The following is a 25,028-nucleotide window of genomic DNA, read 5'->3' as shown; positions in this document are numbered from 1 at the left end:
TTCGAGGCTCAAAAATATTTGGAGAATTTTAAACGTTACCTCCTTTTCATTATCTTTAAAAAAACACCCAACTTTCAAAACTAAATTAGATATTTAAATAAGGTAATATGGAAAAGTGAGTGTAATTCTACTTCGAAGTATATAATGTAACAACATACGTTCTTATTATTGCAAAAAAGTAAAGTATTGATAATCATTAAAATAATTTGGATTTTTTTGCAAGCCGAATGCCCTTCGATCAAATCTGACCATGTATTACGTTTCTTGGGTCTCTCAAAAATTCATTCATAAAAATTATTGCAGCATTTTTAAAATCTTTTTTCTCTTTGCAGAAGCTAAGGTTCGGTGAGATAAAATAATACCTTGACAAATAACGCTATTTTCGGCCAGCTTGCATATAACTTTCTGTGTGGTGTACAAATTACCGGGGCAAATAAATTTACTGTGTTTGTCAAACGATAAAAGAGGTGTGTCATATGGAATGAGTGTGCAATTCTATATGACAAAAAAGAAACACTGAATTTCCAAAACCACATTACATAATTATAGATAATCGTAGCATTTTTCAGACATATAGACAAGATCATTTAAGCAAATGATCAGAAATGCCTGTGTAAAGACTAAATCTTTAAATAAATTAACCTATTTTTGTAAAGCTGACATCATCGGAGCAATTAAAAGAATTAGTGTATAGACGGACATAAAATTTTTTCAAATCTTTGAAAGTTTCTATAATTTTGTCTGGGAAAAAATCTATGAGCAACACTCCCCACGCATCTCTTGCCTAATTTCAGTGCACTTTCTGTATATGCTGTTTGCGGCAGGTGTTTTAAAGACTATCACCTTTTCCAAAAGATGGTTTGTGCTGAGAATTTACATGAGACAACTGATACCAACTGATTCCTTACATAAAAGCATTCTCAAACTAAGTTCAAACCGCTCAAAATAACCTATACTTTCACGGATAGTTAAATGTATTTAGTGGGAGTGAAATGGTTCTCTCAGTCCTCTTTAATTTCTGTTCAAATCAATTATTGCAATCACAATCATATTGTTACAAAACCAAATGAACGCCAGGATCCAGACACTCTCATTGGGAAATCGAACACTCCAAGTTAGATAAGTTGGAAAAGTAAAGCAATCATACATTCCCACAAAGATTACCTGGACCAGATTCGTGAGAAAACTTTGGTGGAGTCCAATTCCGCGGCGAAAATTAATTTTTCCCACAAATGCGAATATTTTTTAGTATTTCACCTAACATCTTTTGAGATTTTACGTGATCGTCTTAGTTTTCAGGATTTTTTATTCAATATAAATATGCACAGTAAAAATTTAAGTTTTAAACATTTATCATTTGTTTTGCTTGTAGTCTTATCAATTTATATCTCAAGTTGAAGGCATTTTTGCTTATTCAAGCCTATTTGGAATCTGGTTAGGATCATTGTTTGCCGATGCCCCCAAAATCAGTAATTAGTTTTTTTATCCATTTTTATCCATTTTTTACTTAACTTTTAATTAAATCTAATTTTGTCCACCGCTTTCGACTAACCAAATTTCAGATAGGCTTTAGAAATTTGCTGTTACATTCAACTAGGAACTCAACAAAAATCTCTTCTCTCGCATTTGACCCTGGACACAAAAAGAATCTATATGTAAACAAAGAGGCTCGATAATGTGCATTTGCATTCAATGTTCCCACCCCGCTGAACCACGTTTTCGAATGAACTGTCCACCAAAAGAGGAAAAGATAGAAAACTTTCAAAAAGTCACTTATTGCTCCAAAAAAGTAGGTGTATCCGTTTAAAACATGCTTTGAATTCAAACCACTATAAACATTTGAACAAAAAGACATTAGAGGGTCGATGATGCCAGCTATTAGGGGGAGTAAGAGACAAGGCAAACAACAAAATCAATTGAAAACAAAGAACAAAGTCTATCTATTTATAAAAGGTTAATTAAAAAGTCAAAATAGCGTCAGGTGAAAACAAAACTAAACTGAATGACTTGCATATAATCAGAAACCAAATGTGACCTGTTGGCAATGAGAATAATTAACAACTAGGTAGAAAACCAAAAGGGCAAACTTAAAAATAAAAATACACATTTTAAAAACAATCAATCTCAAAGTCATGTAACCTAATAGCTCTCATTGAAACCATTTATTAATTGTTTACATTTTCATACGCAAACCATTGCAACTTGACATCATGCGGAATGTCAAATCAAAACACTTAGAGTCAAAAACAAAAAAAAATTAAAAAATAAAAAATGGCAGGAGGACTAAGATATGATTTATTTGAAAAAGAGCCACCTTTTTTGCTGAAATTGTCCAAAAAATGACAAAATTAAATTTGAAGGTTGCAAATCACAAAAAGAAAATTGAAAACAATTTTTTAAGCTGCAAGACCTAACAACCGTAAGCATACAAACAAAAAATTTTCAAGAGATTAACTTTTTACTGCTTGTGAAGGTAAATGGACGAGTCATTATGTTACAGAAAAGGCTAATTTGGCTAAACAGTTAAAATAAAACTCAAGTTTTTATTATTTAATTACCAAATCAATTTGTCTGAGCCTTAAAATTAATTAGTTTTACTCAAAAAACGCAACATTTGTTTCGTTGGACCTGATCTGAACATAAATTTGAGCCTAATTATCGAACTTTACTCTTCAATGGTAACAGACTTGAAACCCAAAATACAATTCGGATCCTTTTTCATTGTAAAAATCGACAATGCGACTAAAACTGGCCTTGCTATCATTACGCCAATGTTTTTTAAAAAACGAAATATTCTGAAAAATTGTGTTATTTTTTTTCAAGTGAAAATCCTTATTTATCAGAAACAAAATTTTAATTCTAGAAAACTTTCTACGAATCAGAGGTACAATAAGCACTTATCTGAATAAAGGAAGATTGTGTCGACAGTTTTTATGTCAACATTATCACATAACTACTCAAATGGGACAAAATGGGATAAAAAATGGGCATATTTTATGTCCTTTTACGCAAAAAAAAAAAGAAAAAGAAATGATGAATTTTCAAAAATTTTGCTAAAAATTTATCCAAACAGTTGTTTGAAAAAGTTTGATAACAGCAATTGGTGAAGAAACAACTGTTTACCGCAGCAATTGAAGACTAAAAGGGAATGGGTATTTTTCAGAAAAAAATGACTGATTGAAAAATTTTCTCGTAAAGAAGACACACTCATTCTTCCAGTAAGACACATATTTGGCGAAAAACTATACACAAATATATTTTAGAGAAAGATATAACAAATCAAAAATAAAAAAAATATCGCAATTGTTCAATGAACGAATTCAGTATCCCGATAATGCTTTTTGATGATTCGTCAAATGTCAAACCACAAAATGCCAGGAAAAACAACTTGTGGCGATGGCCTCTTTTTGTTACGGGGCTCGCAATACTTCAGATGAAAAAGTCTCTCCTAGTTACAAATAGTTAGGCAACTTTTCAAATTGAAAACTTTGCATCGTGATTTGATTTTTTGACAGTTTCAATAGTTTTAGAGCAAGAAAACAACTGCGTGCTTGAAAGCACAGGAAACTAAATTTAACAATTCAACTATGTATACAAAAATGATTTGATCCGGTTTAATAATGTAGCGTGTCACAGTTTAAATCATCGATCGTTTCCAAAGTCTTCAAAGATTAAAGTTCAGTTTTAAATCACACATATAAAAGTGAAGAATAGGAGCTGAATAGAATGAGCATTGACACCCAAGTGACCACCGTGATGTTCAGTTGCATGTTATGTGGGTTTTCAATCGTTCATTTCTTTTGACTTCCTTGAACAGACATGTACAATATGTCATAAGTGTATAATTAAAACAAGGAGGCTCGTTGATGTGCGTTTGCTTATGGTGTTCCGAACCGAGGTCTTCTACATTTGACTTAATTGTCAACCAATTGAAGAGATAAGTAAAAATAGATTTCTGTGTTTAAAAAAAGGCTTCGCACTCAAACAACTAATCGAATTATATAATTTCATTCCTCATTACAGCGCTTACAGATCTGCCATTAAAAAGAGGACAAGAAAAAAAAACAAACAACAATATAAGCAAAAACAAAATTTTCACGGCAAAACTCGATTTCTAAATTTAAAAAGCCTAGTAAGAACTTCAAAATGCAATTAGATAAAACATTAACTACACAAATTTGCTTTTCCTTAGTGAGACTAGGTAACAAGCTGAAAAAAAGAAGATAAATTGAGGCAAAAACAATCAACATTTTAAAACAAATAACTTCAAACCTCCTAAAGATCATTAGCGCTTAACGAAATAATAAGAAATAAGTTTTGTGAGGTCATCACAAAACCAATAGGACCTGTTTTTAGTTAGACTAAGCCGTAGAACAGCACTCAAGATGCAGAAAAACTCAAAAAATACAAACAATTTGCGAAAACTCAAATTTTTGAGGGCATTAAAATCATTAACTATTATCTAAATTTTGTTTTTTATTTCAATTGTTAATGATAGTAATTCAGCTAAAATTATAATAAGGGGTTAAATAAGTAAAATTGAGCCGCATTTCAAAAACTTTGAGATCTGTTACTAATGAATGTGCTAAACGATCTGTTACTAATGAATGTGCTAATCTGAATGTGCTAAACGAAGAGAAAAAGAAACATAAATATTGACCACTCACAAAACGCATATTGTCCAACAAAAAAATCAGTTAAGACGTAATATCAGAAAACACGTTAGTTTTTGGACTACAAGTAACTAAATGGGACCTCACAATGATGAGAATAGGTTACAAGTTGACAAAAAGAACAAAAAAACTAAAGATTTTTAAAAAATTTTTGAAAAGAATAATAATATAAAAATTAAGACTATTCGCTATAAACTGACTGCATTGAGTAACATCATTCATTCAATTATCAACTAGAGGCTCATAAGACCTTTCCACATTACACCGCTACATAAGGAATAAAAAAAACAGGCAAAAACAGCAACTTTAAAAAAATGAGAGAGAAAAAATGTCAAAGGCATTAAAAACTAGGCTTACAAATAAAAACTTTTCTGTTTTCAATTATTTTTTTTAAAAGCTATGGGATTATCGTTTTTCAACAAAACTTCTTCTAAAAAACAACCAATATGAACAGTTATATTAAAATAACAAAATTTTTGAGAAAACCCGTAGTGTCAACGCCATTAAAAACGGAACGCAAGTTTTTAACGGAACGCAATAAACACGCTAAGTTATGCCCCGATGGTTAGACAAAGATGTTTTTTATTCATAGTTCATCAATAAAAAATTGCAATAAGTCTCTGAAAGTTTTATAGATTATTCAATAAATTTCTTTTCTAAGCCATTGGAAACTTTCATAATTCGGATATTGTGATAGGATTTCAAGCAGAACCAAAATTATAAAAAAACATCAAAAAATTAAAAACAAATAGGAAAACTGTGGCATCGAAGTCATACAACCAACAGTTAGCACAAAAAAACTGCTAACCAAAAAAATTTTGTTGTAGTAGAGAGGAAGGTGGTCCTGCCATTACTGAAAAGGACTTTTCGTTCACAAAAACTTTCGAGATCGGTTAATGTTCAAATAAACCTCAAAAAAAAACTTTAATGTCTTAACAGCCATAAGCTGTCCATTCAAAGCACTAGAAAGGTTCGCTTGATGAGTCGAAGCCAAAAAAACATTAGCAATTTCTTCAAAACTATTTTTTTGTTCATTGGGCATCATTTGGCTGTTAATGAAGTTCTCCATTAATGGAATCTCGGTATGCAAAGTGACTAGCCTATAAGTGACTTTAAAAAGCAAAAAAAAAACATGAAATTTTTCTTTAAAAAATTAGCTCTCAAATAGAATTCTAATTTTTTCTATAGTAAAGTTCCCTATGAGACCGGAACTATCCTTTTTATCGCTTTTCGTCTATTAGGAACACGAAATTGATTCAGTTTGTAGCGTGAAATGTAATTTTGAATTAATATCTTTATCGAAAAAATCTTAATTTGAACAAAGATTGCGCTAAAGGTGAACAAAATCAAGCCAAATATCCCGGGTTTACTCAAAACTTTAAACCTCGATAACAAATGGGGTCGGAACTACCCAAGCTAGACAAAAAAATTGCTTTACTGATTCAGTCGTCTTTGTTGATGAAATTGTCAATGGTGTTCAACGTTTGTCTCGACTTCATTTTTCTGAAACTGAGCAACAACGTGTTGATAAAAATCTTGAGTGTTGACGTCCCTTGGTCTGAGTTCAATGGCACATTGCTGCATGCTTTGCTGATTCAGTCCAAATACGTTCTCCATCTGCTCCAAAAAGAAAGCTTCTCTCTGGCGATCTGCTTCTGTTTCGGGCATGGGCCTCAACTGGTCAGGTTTGTGCTGGTGGGCTCGTTTTTCAAACCAGCATTGCTTCCTCTTGGGCTCATTTGCGACATCCTCCATCTCGAAAGTCATGTTCAGTTGCCCCTGTTGGAATGGCGAGCTGCTGTTGTGGTCGGCTCTGCGAAACCCACCCTGCGATAGTCTTGTTAGCAATGCTACGGAGAGATTTTTTAACACTTTTCCGAACTCCGGATTCTGGATGAAAAAGAGTAGGAAGGAAATCGCAGTGTTTAGAAGAGCCAAGATTGATGCGGCAGATTTCACTAGCTCGTCAATTAACACCCACCTGTAGAAGTCGTTATCTTGAGAACCATCGCCGGGAAAAGTTACAGATCTGCCAATGAATAGGAGACTTGTAAGTGTAGTTATGACAGCAGAAGTTAGACCAAACACGAGCGAGCCTTTTGTTATCAGCTGTTCTGTGTTCTGTAGCAAGCTCGGGTGATTCAATGTCCTGAAATAAAAAAAGGAAAACAATTACAAAACATTCGACTATACCCAGGCTGAGATCCCAGGCCGAAGTCAAGTATGTCCAGACTAAAGATGAAAGCACGAGAGCAGCGTAACCCGTTCACAATTTGATAGCCTGGAAACATGGGAAAGGGCACAAAAGTCTGAACACGAACGCTTAAGCAGCCAACATGATTATTCCTGTCTTTTAAAATAACAAGAACTGCTCATGAATAACTAATCATAAATAACAAGAATAACTAATCATGCAAAGATCATTTATGATTCCATATAAGACATATAACATTTCTTAGTATGATCTTGCAATGATTACTAACACTCATATATGATCTTTCCATGATTACTAAGAAATGGATGGTCCTTGTATGATTAATAAAAACCATTCATGGTCTTTGCATTGTTAGGGAGAACCATAGAAAAATATCTCTGTATGATAACAAAATACATATGGCCTTTGTATGGATGGCAAGAAATTATTCGAGCCCATTCCAGAAAAGGAACGAAAACCACTGAGCCCATTCAAGAAAGCCAGCGCACCAAAACAACCTGAAACGTGGATCTCAAAAAGCTGGCAAAAGGAGTCCCAGATAAGCAGGGATCAAAAACAAGCACAGGAAAAGATTCCCAGATAAGCCGGGACTAAAGTCAAACAACAGAGAAGAAGTCCCAGATAAGCCAATCTTAAGTCCCAGTTCAGTACAAATAATCCCAGATATGCAGAGAAAAGACGCCTCTGAAAACAAAATGAATCTCATTTTCCAGGTTTTCAGGACATAACTGTGAATTTTTGGTAAAAACCATATATGATTAATAAGATGGCTCCAATTTTATAACAGTAGCTGCGTCAGTTTTTAGTTTCTTGTTTACCTTAGTTTACACTTGTTTGTTTGGTTCAATTTGAACATAAACTTTTCTGTTATGATCTTAGTATGATTGTCAAGATTCCATTGAAATAATATATGAAGTAGTATGGTCACTAAAATTCTCTTATGGTGTTCATCCACCCAATTAGAAGGGATGTATAGATTATATCAACATTGGGCATTGTCGAGCACCTAAAATTAATTACTTTACCCGTAATCGAGTGCGTATTTGCGGCAGTTTTAGCAATTGATCATCTCACAAAGTTACCACTGTGGTGCATAAATAGAGACAGCTGTAACAAACCCATTAAAAACTGCAGAAACTTCAGATCTTTAGCTAACAGAAGTAATTTCCTGGACGTTCTTTGACAACATAAAAAGCCCGCAAAAGACTCGAAGGCTCAGTGATTGACGCAAATGAAAACCTAATTATACACTATGGTACCAAAAAGCTACGTACAGCATGATTTCTGCTTTTAAAGCATAAAGCTTTCTAAGGCCTGCTTTCTAAGGCGTGAAAAAAAGGCGTGAAAATTAGAAGTTTTAAGAGAAATTTCATTCTCCTCTTTTTCGCTGTTAAAGAAAATCAACAATAACGTTAGGCTCGATCACTAATTTTGAAAGTTGCTCAAGCAAGAAATCGTTATTTCATAAGTTTGCAAGCGTCCCACTTTTTTTAAGATTTCACGTTTCATATCACATTAGACTTTGAACATAATCAGTTTTTCGCTCACTTTTCACACTTGTCTCGAAGAGTTCAACCTTACAAGATGGTATAAAATGAGCAATCAACTGAGCAAATTTCTTTGAAAAAATTCTTGGAAGCCTTAAGGCATGTTTCTTGGAAAATTTTATTGGAAGCCCAATTTTTTCTCTTGAGACAAAGCATACACTTCAAAGATAATTAAAGGGGATAACTGAAAACAGGAAACATTCATAAAACATAACAACTTCGGCAAAGAGGACCTTTTAAAGGTCTATAATTGAGTCAATATTGAAAACTATTTTTATAAATTGCTCATTTTTCTAAAAACCAAAAAAAATGACAACGAGAGTGACACAACAGAGCCGGATGACGACCTCTGCGATCCATTCGCTCCTACAATAATATCAAGAAATCAGAAAAAAATATTAGTTGGGTTGAACGATTATTCAATTGTTGGATTGATTCGCTGCACCAGAATTGCAATGTTCCTATAAATTTTAATTGAATTCTCTCTTCGAATTTTGAAAAGCGAAATTGGCCTAGACGTCTTGAGAAATTGACCCAGACGTCGTGAGAAACCTGTATGAAAACTATACCAAACGTCTGCTAGACGTCAAAAAAGCTAAAGGTGTAATGACGCGTTATTAGAGAACAAGATTTGAACTGAAATTGTTGTATTATTTGATATTTGTATTGCTTTTTAAAAAATCTTTAGGTGTACGTACCTTTTTGGTACCGTAGTGATATATATATATATATATATATATATATATATATATATATATATTCAAACAGTGATGGATGTATTTGTAAATACATATATATCAATCACTGTAAATTGTCTCATGTTTCAATTCGGTAAAAACATGTTACTTGATCTAGAGTCGCTCCTGGTAAACAGATTTTGCTTTACGAAAACATGTAAATATGTAGCAGCTCGGCCTTGTCGTTAAGTCATATGAAAAAGGCCACGTCATGGTACTGAATGCTCATCACGGGATTCTTGAGAGCCTGTATCCAAAATTGTCTTTAACGAGCGGAGCGCGAAATTCGGAATCTAATGCTGCTCAAATATGATTGGGAGGTGTGGTACAATAGTACATGTTAGTCTGGGGGCTATTGATTTGGTGCAGCTAATCAAGTTCATTTTAATTTGAAACAATTTAGTTCATTTTCATTTACCATTATTTCACTCATCATTTAGTTCTTGTTCTGAAGATCATATCTTATGTTTTCACAATTTTTATTTTGTTTACATCCTGTGTATGATATCTTTTGTCTGTTCATGTTGTCTCGTGATTTCAAGATGCCGCAATTGGAAATGTAGTATTGTGAACAAATTGCTGATCAGTTTTAGTTAATCCTAATTTGGAATCCTTCTGCTCATTTTCTGAATTCAATTTGGTTGTCTCTCTCTTAAACTAGATTCCGCTCCGCAAAAAGCCTTAATTTAGACAAGATACAAATTAAGCGTATTTCGATAAGCGAAATGTCCATTCAAAAAGAGAACGAACTTTCGCTCCGCCAAATCTACAAAAATTCTGTATTCAGAATATAAATTCAACAAGCATCAAAATTAAGTGTCATTTCGCTCCGCGAATAAATCCACAAATTGGAACACTAAGTTTGAACAAATCGGCACCGCGAATCAGTTCAATCTACAGATTGCTAATCTGTACGACATGGCGCAGTCAGCAGGATTTGAACCTGCGCGGGAAAATTTAAATAAAGCCAAAATTCTAAATAAAGCCATTCACAAAAACAAGTAACAAATGCCAAACATAGACTCGCTAATTCAACTGATTTCACAAACACTGTCAACGGCGCCGCAAGAGATTGCTTATTTTACAACTCTTGATTTGCAGTCAGCTTATAGTAAACTAAAGTTACACATTGATACAGCCCGCCATTGTAAATTTAATATCGTAAGCGGAGATATGACTGGCACATATCGCTTTAAAACTGGATTTTACGGTCTTACAGATATGCCAGCTGAATTTCAAAAAGCTATTGATTGCACTCTCGCAGGTCTGGATAATACTTTCTGTTTCTTGGACGATATATTGATAGTGAGCAGAGGTGCAATAGAAAAACATCTCGATTTAGTACGGAAAAGTCTAATAAAACTAGATCAAGAAAATCTCCAAATAAATCTTGCAAAATGTCACTTCGCAAAAGAAAAAAATTGAATGGCTCGGACATAATATTACACAATCAGGTGTAACTCCACTATCAAATAAAACGGATGCAATCGGAAAATTATCAGCACCTACAAATCTTAAAAAACTTCGATCGTTTATGGGTTCAGTACACCATTTAGGAAAATTCATTCCAAATTTGTCACAACTCTGCTACCCACTCCAACCTCTGCTTAAAAAAAATACAAAATTTCTCTGGACAGATGAGCATGAAAAACAGTTCTCATTGATTAAAGAACAAATTTCGGAAACTACCGAAAACAAACTTTTGAACCCGGAATTAGTAACACGAATTAAATGCGACGCTTCACGTAAAGGTCTGGGATGTGCATTAGAACAACGAACATCTAATGGTTGGCATACAGTAGCATTCGCGTCACGATTCTTGAATTCGGTTGAAGACAGATATAGCATAAATGAGCTCGAACTTTTGGGTGTTGTCTGGTCCGTGGAACACTTTAAATATTATTTATACGGCAAACCCTTTACTGTAATCAATGATCATAGGGCTCTTCTCTCAATCATGAGAGAGAACAGATCTAACAAATCTTATAATAGTCGATTGACACGTTGGGTAGATCGATTAATACCATTTGATTTTTCAATTGATCATCTCCTCGGCTCAAAAATGGGATTAGTGGCTTATATCTCTCGCGACCCGCAACAAAAAGCCGTTAATATATCTACATATGACGAGCAATTTATAGTAGCAAAATTGGATGTAATTAAACGCGGTGCGAAACGCTTCTTATTAAATGCAGAAAATTACGTCGATTTCGCAGCGCGAAATCCGCTTACAAAACGAGCCTCAAATAATTCAAATTCCTCTAACAAATTATGCAGTGAATCCGCACCGCGAAATCCAGAATATTCTACAATTACGAATAATGATAAGTCATTTAACGAATTAACACCAAAAAAATTAGATTCCAATATTCAAATCGAGACAGCTAACATTCCTCACTCGCTTTTTGCCTTAAATCGTTCTACCAAACAGTCGCTACCCGAATTAAACAATTTCCAACGAATCGCAAACAAATTCAGCAAAGTCTACATGATGTCTCAATCAAACTCCGACGATGAAATTTTGATGCAAGTCAAACAATCGACGCCCTCAAGAGTACGATTTGCAGACGAAGCAGGACCGTCATCAACCAAAGCAGTACCCGCGACGCCAATCACCCCTACCACTGATACGACAACAGTCACTTCGCCTTCAGTAGATGATCTTTTTTTGGACTCCTTCAATTTCGCTCTCTCAAAGATCTTTTCCAGTTCCCTGATGGCTAGCCTTACAACTAAGGATGCGATTCCGAAAGAGATACGAGATTGCATCATGACCAAAAATGAGGACCGATGCAAGCAGATATCACCCTATATACATTCCTTCTGGAAAGACCTACATGTTAAGAATGGATGTGTCTGCATCGAAAACAGTATAGCGCTTCCTCATGCCATCAAAGACGCATACGTGGACGCCATCCATGCAACTCATCCTGGAACATGGGGGATGACCGATATGGCAACTCACGCGTGGTGGCCATATTTGCACAGGGACATAGCTACAAAAACTGCAAAATGCAACCCCTGTGTCAAGATTGGTAAAAATATAAAATCTATTATACCTGCTAATAAATGGGCACCATTAAAGTTATGCAAAGTTCCAAATGAAGAAACTCAAATTGATTTTGGAGGGCCAATCAATAATGAAAAAAACCAAGAGATTTACTTTCTTGCATCTATTGATCGATTTTCAAAAAATCAAACAGCAGAAGTATTTGATAGATCTAATGCAGATAATATTTTGAAATTTCTTCAAGAATATGTTTTGCTACACGGTATACCCCGTACAATTAGATTGGATCAAGCTCGATGCCAAACGGGACAACAAGTTAGAACATTTTGTAGTCAAAATAACATACAGTTAATTGAAGCTCCAATACACGATCACAGAGCAATTGGCGTAGCTGAAAGGCTAATTCAGACAATCATGAATTGCTTAGCTTGCATTAAAACGGCGGCGCGAAATCAATTCAATGTGAAAGCATCAATATAGTCAATAATTTATCAGCTCCAAATATGCCGTATATTAATATAACACTATTTGAGGCACATTTTGGTAGAAAGGCGCATACTCCATTAAGTAATATAACGACTAAACCGGACCCAAAAACTCTAACCTACAAAAATATTTTAAATAAATATTTAAATTTGGAGACTGTCCGATGGGAGGAACTCATTGCTGATGAAAATTGGAACAATGAAGGACGCAGCAACACAGAAATTGAGATAAACAAAGACAAGCTGGGCAAAGATGCGATAAAAAGAAAAAACGAGGACCCGAACAAGGAATCAAGAGTGATTCCCCACCCAGACGTTGGACAATCAGTACCACGAACAGAAGCTTCATTAGAAGTAAAACTTGCGAAAAAGAGACCGCGTTCGAAACGATCAAAGAAAAGCCTCGATGGCTTATACGACGTGTTGGCGCCTGGATCTTCGGTAGTAAAAACGGATACATTCACCTCAGTCATTAAAGAACCAGGAAAAAGAGACGTAACTATCAGAAATTCAGACTTAGCGAAATTTGGTAGAAAAGCCGAACGTCAAACTGAACTACAGGTCTACGCAAATCGACGACCAAAGATACCAACGGGAAAAACAACCGAGGAACTGATCAGCCATCACGCGAAAGAATTAAGGAAGAAGCTAGAGGGAGGAAGACGCATGAAGCACAGAAAATTAGCCGATGATGTCAGTACGGTTTCTTTTATACATTCTAATGTCACACGCGCTCTTCGGATACGAATGCCCACTAAATCAAAATGATCGATAACAACAGCACCGCCAAAACAACCCGCCGAAATAAAAAGTGATTTCGCGGTGCCAATGGAGATGCCATCTACTTCAATTGTTATAGCGGAGCCATCTATCAGACCCAAACGTAAAGCCGCTACAAAAGCCTCAGCTGCATTAATTCCTTTAAAACGAAACCGTTCAACACCCTCGGTTAACAAATCAGATGAATTCATCACATCAGTACTAACTTGTCCCCCTACAACATCCAGTCCTGGTGTAATTGCGAGAAACAAAAGGAGACAAATCAACAAGCAACAACCAATCCAAAACAAATCGATAATCTCCGCCATAAAGACAGCCGCTGCCCAAACCCAACAAAGCGAATCTGACTTTACAGTCGGCCCATGTTCACCGACACAATCGTACCCTATATAATTCTACGTCTCGCCCAATTACGAAGGACCAGAATCATCGATGACAGTCGGCGAGGCCGAAAGATATTATGAAAGTGATAGCGACTAAAACATTTAACCAAAAAACTGTTGACATTTAACAATTGAAACAATTCTGATTCAAAACATTATAGTATAAATTACTTAACCAGTACATATGTTATTAATTTTCTGATAAATAACTTTGTCGTTTTTTTCGTCAAGGGGGAAATGTGGTACAATAGTACATGTTAGTCTGGGGGCTATTGATTTGGTGCAGCTAATCAAGTTCATTTTAATTTAAATCAATTTAGTTCATTTTCGATTACTATTATTTCATTCATCATTTAGTTCTTGTTCTGAAGATCAAATCTTATGTTTTCACAATTTTAATTTTGTTTACATCCTGTGTATGATATCTTTTGTCTGTTCATGTTGTCACGTGATTTTAAGTTGCCGCAATTGGAAATGTAGTATTGTGAACAAATTTTTGATCAGTTTTAGTTAATCCTAATTTGGAATCATTCTGCTCATTTTCTGAATTCAATTTGGTTGTCTCTCTCTTAAACTAGATTCCGCTCCGCAAAAAGCCTTAATTTAGACAAGATACAAATTAAGCGTATTTCGATAAGCGAAATACCCGTTCAAAAAGAGAACGAACTTTCGCTCCGCCAAATCTACAATAATTCTGTATTCAGAATATAAATTCAACCAGCATCAAAATTAAGTGTCATTTCGCTCCGCGAATAAACCCACAAATTGGAACACTAAGTTTGAATAAATCGGCACCGCGAATCAACTCAATCTACAGATTGCTAATCTGTACGACAGGAGGAGTGAGCTATCCCAGTGCTAGAAATCAGTAGACAACCAGGCGCTCTGCCTGCGAAAATGTGGGCTGTAGAGACGCTCGTTGTTGAAAGGATTGGTTTTCAATGAGAGTTGTTTATACCGACACGGCACATTTTCCTTGAACTGGATAATACGCAAACTCTTAGACTTCAAAATCAACTGTTTTAAACATTTTTTAAAAGGCACTGTCGTCAGTTTTCCCTCAAGAAAAAACTTTCACCAAGACAAGACTGTTTAGTGGAGGCCACGGTGGATCTTTTCCATTGATCAAACAATCTTACGAACCTTATACATATGTCACTGATTGTGAAGATTTTTTTGTTGTAGCTTTTTCTTGGTGTAGAATAGCTCCCAGGCGTTTTTCGGGAGTTTCCTTTTATGGTTGTCGAAATTCTACAAGGTCAGGTCCGCTTCATCAAAAAGTGAGGGAAAAAATCGCGATTACGTCACTTTGACAGCACGAAGTCAGCCGACGCTTGAAAATGATTGCTTATCAAGCTTCAGCATACTAACCTAATTAAGTTGGTATCAATTTGTACTTAACGTAGAGCTTAAAGAACTAATAAAGCCGTTGCTTCATCAGTTCAAACGAACACAACACGTGGCGCGTGTTCTTAAGTGGTACTCAGTTTTCGGTATTGAAAGTGAAACACAATACGGAAATGAAGATCCAGAAAGTCATTGAATTAATATTCCAAAACAAACAAATTGTTCCAAACCATCAAATAACGTCAAAACAGTTCTCTTTAGTTCAAAAATAGCGTCTCTACCATTAATTAAATATTAAACTAAAGATGTTCAAAAGACGATTCACAAGACAGCATCCTGAGATGTTCAACGTTTTTAGTACAATGAGGATTTACATTTTAATTTTTGGACATTGTCATCACATTTTGAGAAAACTAGCAAATATTGAGATTTTAATAACTCCTTTTGCTCAATTTAATGCAGTTCAAAACCAATAAAAATTTTCCGTTCTCATATTCCAAGTGCCCAAATTTGGGAACCCTGCAAAAAAATTTTATGAATGGTACATAATCAACTGGCTTTTATTACACGTTTTTTCTTCAATTCATGTCCAAGCATACCAATATGGTAAAAGGAATAGTCGGGTATAAGCAATAGAATTTGGCAATCGTTTTTCTGTGATGCAGAGGTACCGACCATTCCGCAATTGCTCTATATATATCCTTTTTAGTACTGTTCAAGTTTCCATTTTTGGCGATGTTTAAGTTTCCCTCCATTCAAATTTGCTTCTGTCTGCGAATATAGTCTTTAACGTCTTTAATTCTGTTCAGATAGGTATTTCCTACGATGGAGCTCTTCCACTAAATTTTTTCAAATTTGATGATTAACAACTTTGTGTTCAAAAGTCATTCAGCCATGATATGACTTCGGTTTTAAGTTATTTAATTCTGTTCAATACCCACCTGATATTCTCTACTGAATTTAAAACTTACTTTTCAATCTTCCTAATTTCTACTTAGCACAATAGAAAGGCCGCGTCGACCCGCAAATTTTACAACTCACTTAATCAAACAAAAATCCTGATTCGCCCCGCAAAACAAAAATCTAATTATAACGTAAGGATTCGCACCGCAAATTGAGTTTATTGCTACACACAATCTGTGCATGTCATGGCACAGTCAGCAGAATCAAGAAAAGCTTCCCTAGAAATAGGCCCCTTTGTGAGAAAGAGCATCTACGGAACCCCCACTTGGTTGGGAGAGGTGGAGTACTCCATTCAAGTTGCAATTTTTAGCCAAAGAAGGCATCAATTTCGATAATCTTCATGGCGCAAAACCCATTTTCTGCTGTGAGTGACCTGGGGACATCTACAAGCGAAAAATTTTCTCCTTTTTATACTTAAGTATTGGCATTGAGGAAATGCAAATTTTATTCAGAACAGAACCCATGCTGTAATTAACGAATTGACAATAATCGAATTGTGGAAATTATGGAACAATCTTCATAAGACCGCTCAAGAAACAAAAAAAAGAGATACCGTCGATCAAAAGTACAGCATACTAAAGAAGTTTGCGGAAAACTTTAATTTTAAAGAGACCGTAATACGCGATGTATCTGCAACAAATAAGTCTGCTTCTAAAAAAAACTCCAAGTCAGCTGCACGGCGAAACAACCAATCTCAATGGATACATTTCTACGATTTGACTCTGAAATAGAGCAGTTGGCAGGTCACGAATGGGCTCTGTTGATAATACATCGCGCAAACCAAACCAAGTGGCACCTAACTTAAAAAGAAATTCGCAGCGACAAACCTCGACAATTTGCAACGTGGCGCGTATCACGTCCGTTTAGACCAATCCAATTATGAGCTGAATGAACCGAAAATCGACGCATAGCAAAATTATTTTTAAAGAATTGCAAGGCAGCGAGTTGGCTAACCGATAAACAGAGGAACATAAAGAATTTCGCAAGCGAATCGATAACCGCATATAGAACACTTGTAACACCACTTGAATGCAACAATTGCTCTGCAAAAAGAGCGTAGTTCGTAATCGTTGAAAATTTTTTACGAAAACTAATTGGCAGAGACCAATTTTGAACCTGGGAGAGGTGGAGTACTCCATTCAAGTTGCAATTTTTAGCCAAAGAAAGCATCAATTTCGATAATCTTCATGGCGCAAAACCCATTTTCTGCTGTGAGCGACCTGGGGACATCTACAAGCGAAAAATTTTCTCCTTTTTATACTTAAGTATTGGCATTGAGGAAATGCAAATTTTATTCAGAACAGAACCCATGCTGTAATTAACGAATTGACAATAATCGAATTGTGGAAATTATGGAACAATCTTCATAAGACCGCTCAAGAAACAAAAAAAAGAGATACCGTCGATCAAAAGTACAGCATACTAAAGAAGTTTGCGGAAAACTTTAATTTTAAAGAGACCGTAATACGCGATGTATCTGCAACAAATAAGTCTGCTTCTAAAAGACTCCAAGTCAGCTGCACGGCGAAACGACCAATCTCAATGGATACATTTCTACGATTTAACTCTGAAATAGAGCAGTTGGCAGGTCACGAATGGGCTCTGTTGATAATATATCGCGCAAACCAAACCAAGTGGCACCTAACTTAAAAAGAAATTCGCAGCGGCAAACCTCGACAATTTGCAACGTGGCGCGTATCACGTCCGTTTAGTCCAATCCAATTATGAGCTGAATGAACCAAAAATCGACGCATAGCAAAATTATTTTTAAAGAATTGCAAGGCAGCGAGTTGGCTAACCGATAAACAGAGGAACATAAAGAATTTCGCAAGCGACTCGATAACCGCATATAGAACACTTGTAACACCACTTGAATGCAACAATTGCTCTCCAAAAAGAGCGTAGTTCGTAATCGTTGAATGTTTATTACGAAAACTAATTGGCAGAGACCAATTTGGAACCTTAGGCATCTGCATTAAAAACAAACAGTCACAAATAAGTGTTCTTTATCTGCACACAAAATTCCATCGAAAAACAGGTTGAAAAAAAAATTCCAGAACTAACAACACAAATTGGTAAGTCAAACTATCATATAGATAGTTCTCATTTTCTTAAAAAATTATCAAATACACCTTGAGAATGGTAGAAAAGTTCCAATAAACATACAAGACAATATGAAAACTGAATTACAAAACCTATTTGAAAAGTGCCAGATCAAAAATTTGCTTCGTGTTACGATAAAATCTTCATTTCGTCAATTCTAATGACATTTTAGAAAGATAGTTCAATTAAATTAGCTGCTGATTTGATATTTCTGATTATATCATGCAAAAATTAAATACCAGATGCCTAACGTCGATAGCTTGATACAACTCATTTCACACAATTTCAACTGAAACGCGGCGCAAAAGGAATCGTATTTTACAACAATTGATTGCTATACCCATAGCCATCTCAACCTACACCCAGACAACGCACGGCATTGTAACTTCAACATACCTAGCCGCGATATGGCCGATGCTTAACGTTTTAAAACAGGTTTTTAGGGTATTAACTGATATTAGGTCGAATTTCAAAAAATTTTCGCACCAACATTAATTGGCCTCACGAATACCTACTACTTTCTTGACCATATTTTAATCGTTAGCAGCGCTAAATTGGACGAACATTTAAGTCTAGTCAGAAATTTCACCCAAAACTATATGATAATTTTAGATTCGAATTATCAAAATTTTATCTTGCTAGAAACCGGAATCAGATGGCTCAGATGCAGTTTCTCACGAAGCAGTATCGGACCATAAGAAACCCAAAAAAATGCAAACCTAAACCTCAGAATTTAACACTTGTTCTGGGGTCACCGAATCAATTGAATCAATTTTTCCCGAGTCTCCTAAGATGATGTCATCAACTAATACCAAAATACAAAAAAATTATGTGGAGTGAACGTTTATATCCTGCATTTGAAAGAAATAAACAAAAATTAACTGAGAAGATCAAAAAGAAGCACCCCAACTCGGATCTCGAAACTGTTATTAAAAGCAATGTCTCTAGGGAAGAACTAGGATTAGCTCTCGAACAATTAGACCATGAAGGATGAAAAACTGTCTCTTTTGATTCAAAGCTTTTGAGTTCTGCTAATCATGATATAGCATCAGCAAGCTGGCACTCTTTGGGTTAGTGTGGGCAACAGAATATTCTTCGTACACAAATTTACAGTCATTAGAGGTCACCATGTAATGCTCTAAATATTGAAAGCGCACCATTCTTACAATAGCAGACTTACATGCTGGCTGGATAGACTCTTTCAATTTAAATTTGAATTTTAACAATTGTCAGACTCATTAATGGGCTCTGTCACTTACAAATCGCTAGAAACAATCCAAAAAGCACTTCATAACACTCGATACGATGAGCAACTCGTAGTGGCAAAACTAGATTTTGTGAAACTTGTCGCGAAACGTGTCCTTTTAGACCAATCCCGTTATGAACTAACTGTGGCGCAAATCAACGCAATTTGCCATGCCTTAACCAAAAACGAGAAGAATTCCAACAAAAATATCGTTTTTGCGCCGAGAAATATTGTCACGGGACAACACTCAGAGTTAAGAAAAATTGAAAAATACTGTTGTTCGCACCGCAATTTGTAAAAATCGAAGCAGTCAAAACTTTAACAGGCCAAATCGGGCAAACCAGTGTAGAAACTGTGAACAGGCACTGAGAAAAACCACAAGAGTGTTATAAATGTCAAATTACGTCGTTTTGCAAAAATGTTTCGAAAACAAACAGAGCAGTACCAAATATCGAAAACAATACGAAAATCAAGAAAGATTCAAAAAACATTGTGAAAAACTCCAACGACGTTTACTGTTCCGATAACTATTCAACTGACGATAATTGCGTGGCAACACTCTCAATTAAAAAATATCACAAAATTACAACCCAAAACATGAAAGTTAAAAATTGAATCAGTAACGTATCGCTTCTGATCAGTTCTGGAAGTTTTTTTCAACAAAAAAAAATCATAGCAAAATTAATCATTGAAAATTGCAACAAAGCAAGTTGGCTAAAAGATAAAAAGAAAAACAAAAAAACTTTGCAAACGAACTAGTGACAACACTGTGTAAACTTGTATCACCAATTAAATGCGACAATTGATCACCAAGAGGCACAAAAATTTGGAGGAGATCTATTTCAAATCCTAAGCATCTGTGCAAAAACAACCAAGCACTAACAAGAGAGTGACACTCCAGAGACACACCAAATCTCATCGAACAACACATTCCAAAACAGTTACTAGGATTCACAACATCGGTCAGTCAAAAATTCAAACAGATAGATTTCGATTTCGTAAAAATTACCAAGCACGCCATGAGAAGGACAAAAAAATCCCAATAAATATACAAGAAAATATGAAAACTGAAATACAAAACCTATTTGAACAACGCCACATCGAAAACTTGCTTCGTGTTGCGATAAAGACATCATTTCATCAAAATAAATAAAAGATGCGAAAGATGGTTCAATTAAATTAGCTCTTGATTTGAGAATTCTGAACATATCATGCAAAAAAATATGTGCCAGATTACTAACGCATATAGCTTGATACCAGTCATTTCACAAAATATTAGCTCAAATGAATCATATTTTACATCAATTGGTTCGCAATACTGATATAGCCAACCTAACCCACATCCAAACCCCGCATGGCATTGTAGATTCAACATACCTAGCCGCGATATGACCGACACTCACCGTTTCAAACAAGCTTTTGGGGTCTAGCTAATGTTCGACGGGGTTCCAAAAAGCTATTGAGACAACTTTAATTGGCCTCCTTAATAATATCAGTTTTCATGACGATATAATAATCATTAGCAGCGGAAACTTTGACGACATCTAAGCTCAGTCAAAAAATTTCTCAAAAAATTAGTTGCAGTAGACCTCAGATTCAATTTATCAAACTATTTTTTCTGCTAAAAGCGAAGTCGAATGGCTCGGGCTACATCTTCTCAAAAAGTTGTATCGGACCACCAAAACAAGTGCAAATCTATGTTTAAATACATCCAACACTTCGGAGAAGTTTTGACCTTTTCGGGGAATATCACTTAGACCAATACTGAAAAATCCAAAAATTTCAGGTGGACTGAAAATCATACCCTGCAATTCAACAATTAAAAAAAGCTAGCTGAACCGAAAAAAATTAAGCGCCAAAATCCGACTCTTGCAATTGGAATTAATTTCGATGCCTCTAGAGAAGGACTAAGATTAGCCCTAAAACAACTTAGACCTTGAAAAGATAGAAAACTATCGCTTTTGCTTCAAGTTTTCTGAACTATGTCGAATCATGTGATAGCATAATCAAAGTGGCAGCTTTAAGGATAAAATGGGCTAACAGACCTTTTGTCCAGAATTTTACCGTCAATACAGATCACAGTGCATTGTTCTCAATAACGAAAGAGCACCATTCTTACAAGAGCAGAATTACACGCTGGTTGGAACGAGTTTACTACTTAACTTTGAAATAGAGCTTTTTGTCAGGCTAACGAATGGGCTCGGTCAATTACATATTGCGCGAACAAACCCAAATAGTGCCTAAATGAAACAAGAAGATGAGCAATTCATAGTGACAAACTCACCATTTTTATTTTTAAGAGCAATACAACTATGAACTAAATGCGCCGCAGATCAACGCAAATTGCAAAGCATTACCCAAAAACACTAAAATTTTAAAGGAAAAATCATTTCTGCACCGCGAAATGATATCACGGACAGAATTCATGCTCAATTATGGCGCAAAAACACAATCCACCATTGGAAAAAAATAATTGTAAATCCGCACTGAACAAAATTACTCCGCTAAACTGATCGCTACAATTCAGTCATTTTCACCAGTTACTAATTTTGAATGAAATACGCAGGAGTTTGTAAACCTTATTGATATAAAAGGCATCTCGCATGTCTCACAACAGAACCTACAGAGATAAAGGAGGTCAGACACTGCGTGCTAACTGGAAAAGAAGAGAGGTGCCAATATCTAAGCGCTAAATAAACAATTTTTAGATATATCTGCACAAAATTGCGTGTGTGTCTGCATTGATGACTGCATCGCAAAACCCCAATAATAAAGATCCATAAGTAGAGGCGCTTCATTCAAGCCACCCCGCAGCTGGGGTAAAGGGGAATTAGCCATACATGCATGGTGGTCATGTCTGAATTGCAATATTATCAAAAACGTCAAAAAGTGGTCTGTGCATAAAGACCGGTAAAGCTTAAAATCGGATACTCTTTTTCAGAAATGCCACATCAAACGATGTAAAAAACGGTACAAAAAAAACAAACGATTTCAACCGCCCTATTTAAAGTGAAAAAGATCAAAGTATAATTCTTAGTTTGCACTGATCGTGTATCTAAGTTCATTTCAGCGGAATATTGCGAACACGCAAAAAGAAAAAGTTTGCCAAGCAATATTTTCATGCAGGACGTTTCAAGACGCCTTCATTTTGTCCAAGCTAGATGCCAAGTTCGATATCAAAAAAGTGAAGTTTCCTTTAAAAAATGAAATTAATGTAACTGCGGCGCCAAAAAATAACCATGGAGCTATAGGACTAGTAGTGCGCTTAATTCGATCAATTAAAGGCAGACTAAGATGAAGACGCCCCAATATTGCAATTCATTTTGAAAAGCTTGGTGAAATTAATCATATATCAGTTAATCATCTTTTAACAGAAAAAGTTGAAGATTTGTTCATCCGAAACCCACTTTGGCCGTCGCCTAAACACGTCGTTAAGCAACATCTGCACTGAACTTGCTCTATATAAACCCTCTTACAAAAATTTTATAAAAAATATACCGTACAAAAATCAAGCCTAATCCAAGAGAACAAGGGGACGAACCCTATCGCAGCAACACGGATGCCGAAATAAACAAGACCAACGCCAATCACGAAGCAAATGAGAAGCAAGTAACAAATCTACCAGGGGGATTCATCGAAATTGAAGGACTTGACAAACGCATACCCAGAACTAAAGAATCATTATATCTTAAATTGGTCTATAAGATGCGTGCCCAACAGATATCCAAAGGACCTGCAAGGCCTACAAAAGGTGTTAGCTCAAAGCTCCATGGTACTCAAAGATGACAAATTCACTAACGTCATAAAAGAAAAAGGCAAAACAGTAGTAACCGTTCAGAAATGAGATGTAGCTAAAGTTGCCTCGAAGGCTGAAAAATGCACATTGGCAGGTATATGACGAGAGTATGTCAAAAAAACCGACCGGAAAAGGACTCAGGACAAGATCACCAAGCACGCAAACAACCTTCTACACAAAACGGAAACCGGGAAGCAAATCAATTGAAAACATTTGAGAAACGACGTTAGCGTTGTCTTCTTGGTCAGCTCAAACTTTTCGAGAAAAAATCGCGTCAGCATTTCAGTGAAGCTGTTGCCACCATCACCACTATCACCGACGAAAAACGCTACGCAGCGGCTCCAATTCAAGACAACAACATTTCTACTTTTAACGAACCGCACCGCAGTAAACGCCACTCAAGAGCAATCAACGATACAACAGACGAGTCAATTATCTGTTGCTCCTAAGTCTTAAAAGTGCGCTGAAAGCAAAAAATGATTGCAAAAACACGGTTGCCTCAAATAATTTAAATTGAACGAATTCAAACACTCGAGGAGCAACAACCAACACCAACAACACAGCTAGAAATTGGAGTTGTATCACTGCAATAGGCTCCAGTAATACAAAAATGCAATTCGCCAACCTTGATTTAATAGTAGGGCTGCTTTATAGGCCGTAATGAACTCTGATTCTGTTAGTTGATGGAAAACCCAAACAACATTCAGAACCTTCTCTATTCACATAATTTGTTAGTCATTTAACAAGCATTTTTTTTAAAATTTAATTCCTTTGTACTTACTCATTGATTCAGACAAAATTGAAGCAAAGCTCTTTTCTGTTCTTGCCGGGGAAGAAAGGTGGTACACAGGTACCAACTATTACCCACTTGCTGTATATACTTTTTATTTAATACTGATCGAGTTTCGATAGTTGTTGATTTTAAATGTCCCTCCATTCTAATTTGATTATTTCACTGATTGTAAATTTTCACGTCTTTAGTTCTATTCAGATTTTTCGTCTATACGTTGGAGCCTTTCCGCTATTTTTTTATTTTTCTTTGTGTTCACAAGTCGTCCAGTCATGATACGACTTCCAATTAAAGTTACTTAAGTCTCTTCATTACGCTTCTGGAGTTCAGTACTGAAATTAAATCTTCCTGTTTAACCTGCTAGATCGCTAAGCATAGCTACTTAGCACAAAAGAATGGCCGATTTGCTCCACAAATCGTACCACTCACTTATTCAAACAATAAGCACCGCAAAACAGCATCAAAATGATAACGTAAAGATTTGCACCATGAATTGACGGAATATATCGCAAACCACAAACTGTGTGTGTTATGATGCAGTCAGCATGATAAAAAAACTACCCAAGCAAGAGACCTTTTTTGGGAAAGAGCATCTACTGAACCCCCACTTCATAGGCAGAGGTGGAGTACTCTAGTCAAGTCAGCCAAACTTTCGCTCCGAGAAACAGCAACCTAACTTATTAAATCGACGAAACAGCAATTAATTAGAATGTAACGATTGGCAACGAAAAATGAGTGAATTTATAGCTACAAACAATCTGTGTACATGTCGTACACAGATTATGTGTAGCGTTAATTTCTACCAATTCGAAATTCCAATTGGTACGTTTTAGTTAGAATGCTGTTTCGCGGAGCGAATCAGGATTATTGTTTATCTGACTTTAATAAAATGTTGATGATTTCAATTATCAAGTCAAAAAATGTTAAAAACTGTTTGATGAAAAATTTTTGCT

At 35.6% G+C, this 25,028-nt stretch overlaps 1 protein-coding gene across 1 annotated transcript in view; it reads right to left on the bottom strand.

The window, feature by feature from the left end:
- Nucleotides 1-3,618: 3,618 nt before the first annotated feature.
- LOC142334919 (uncharacterized) overlaps nucleotides 3,619-25,028 on the bottom strand; it is an 86,958-nt gene continuing 65,548 nt past the window's right edge. Inside the window, exons 3-4 of the mRNA XM_075383248.1 lie at nucleotides 6,112-6,822; nucleotides 3,619-3,877 (exon numbers count right to left, since the gene is read on the bottom strand). Coding sequence (XP_075239363.1) covers nucleotides 6,141-6,822 — 682 coding nt within the window. The 3' untranslated portion in view covers nucleotides 3,619-3,877; nucleotides 6,112-6,140. The remainder of the gene's footprint in view (nucleotides 3,878-6,111; nucleotides 6,823-25,028) is intronic.

This window comes from Convolutriloba macropyga, chromosome 2, assembly GCF_964194025.1.
Source record: "Convolutriloba macropyga chromosome 2, txConMacr16.3, whole genome shotgun sequence".
Taxonomy (NCBI): domain Eukaryota; kingdom Metazoa; phylum Xenacoelomorpha; order Acoela; family Convolutidae; genus Convolutriloba; species Convolutriloba macropyga.
This window is presented reverse-complemented; position numbering and strand designations above follow the sequence as displayed.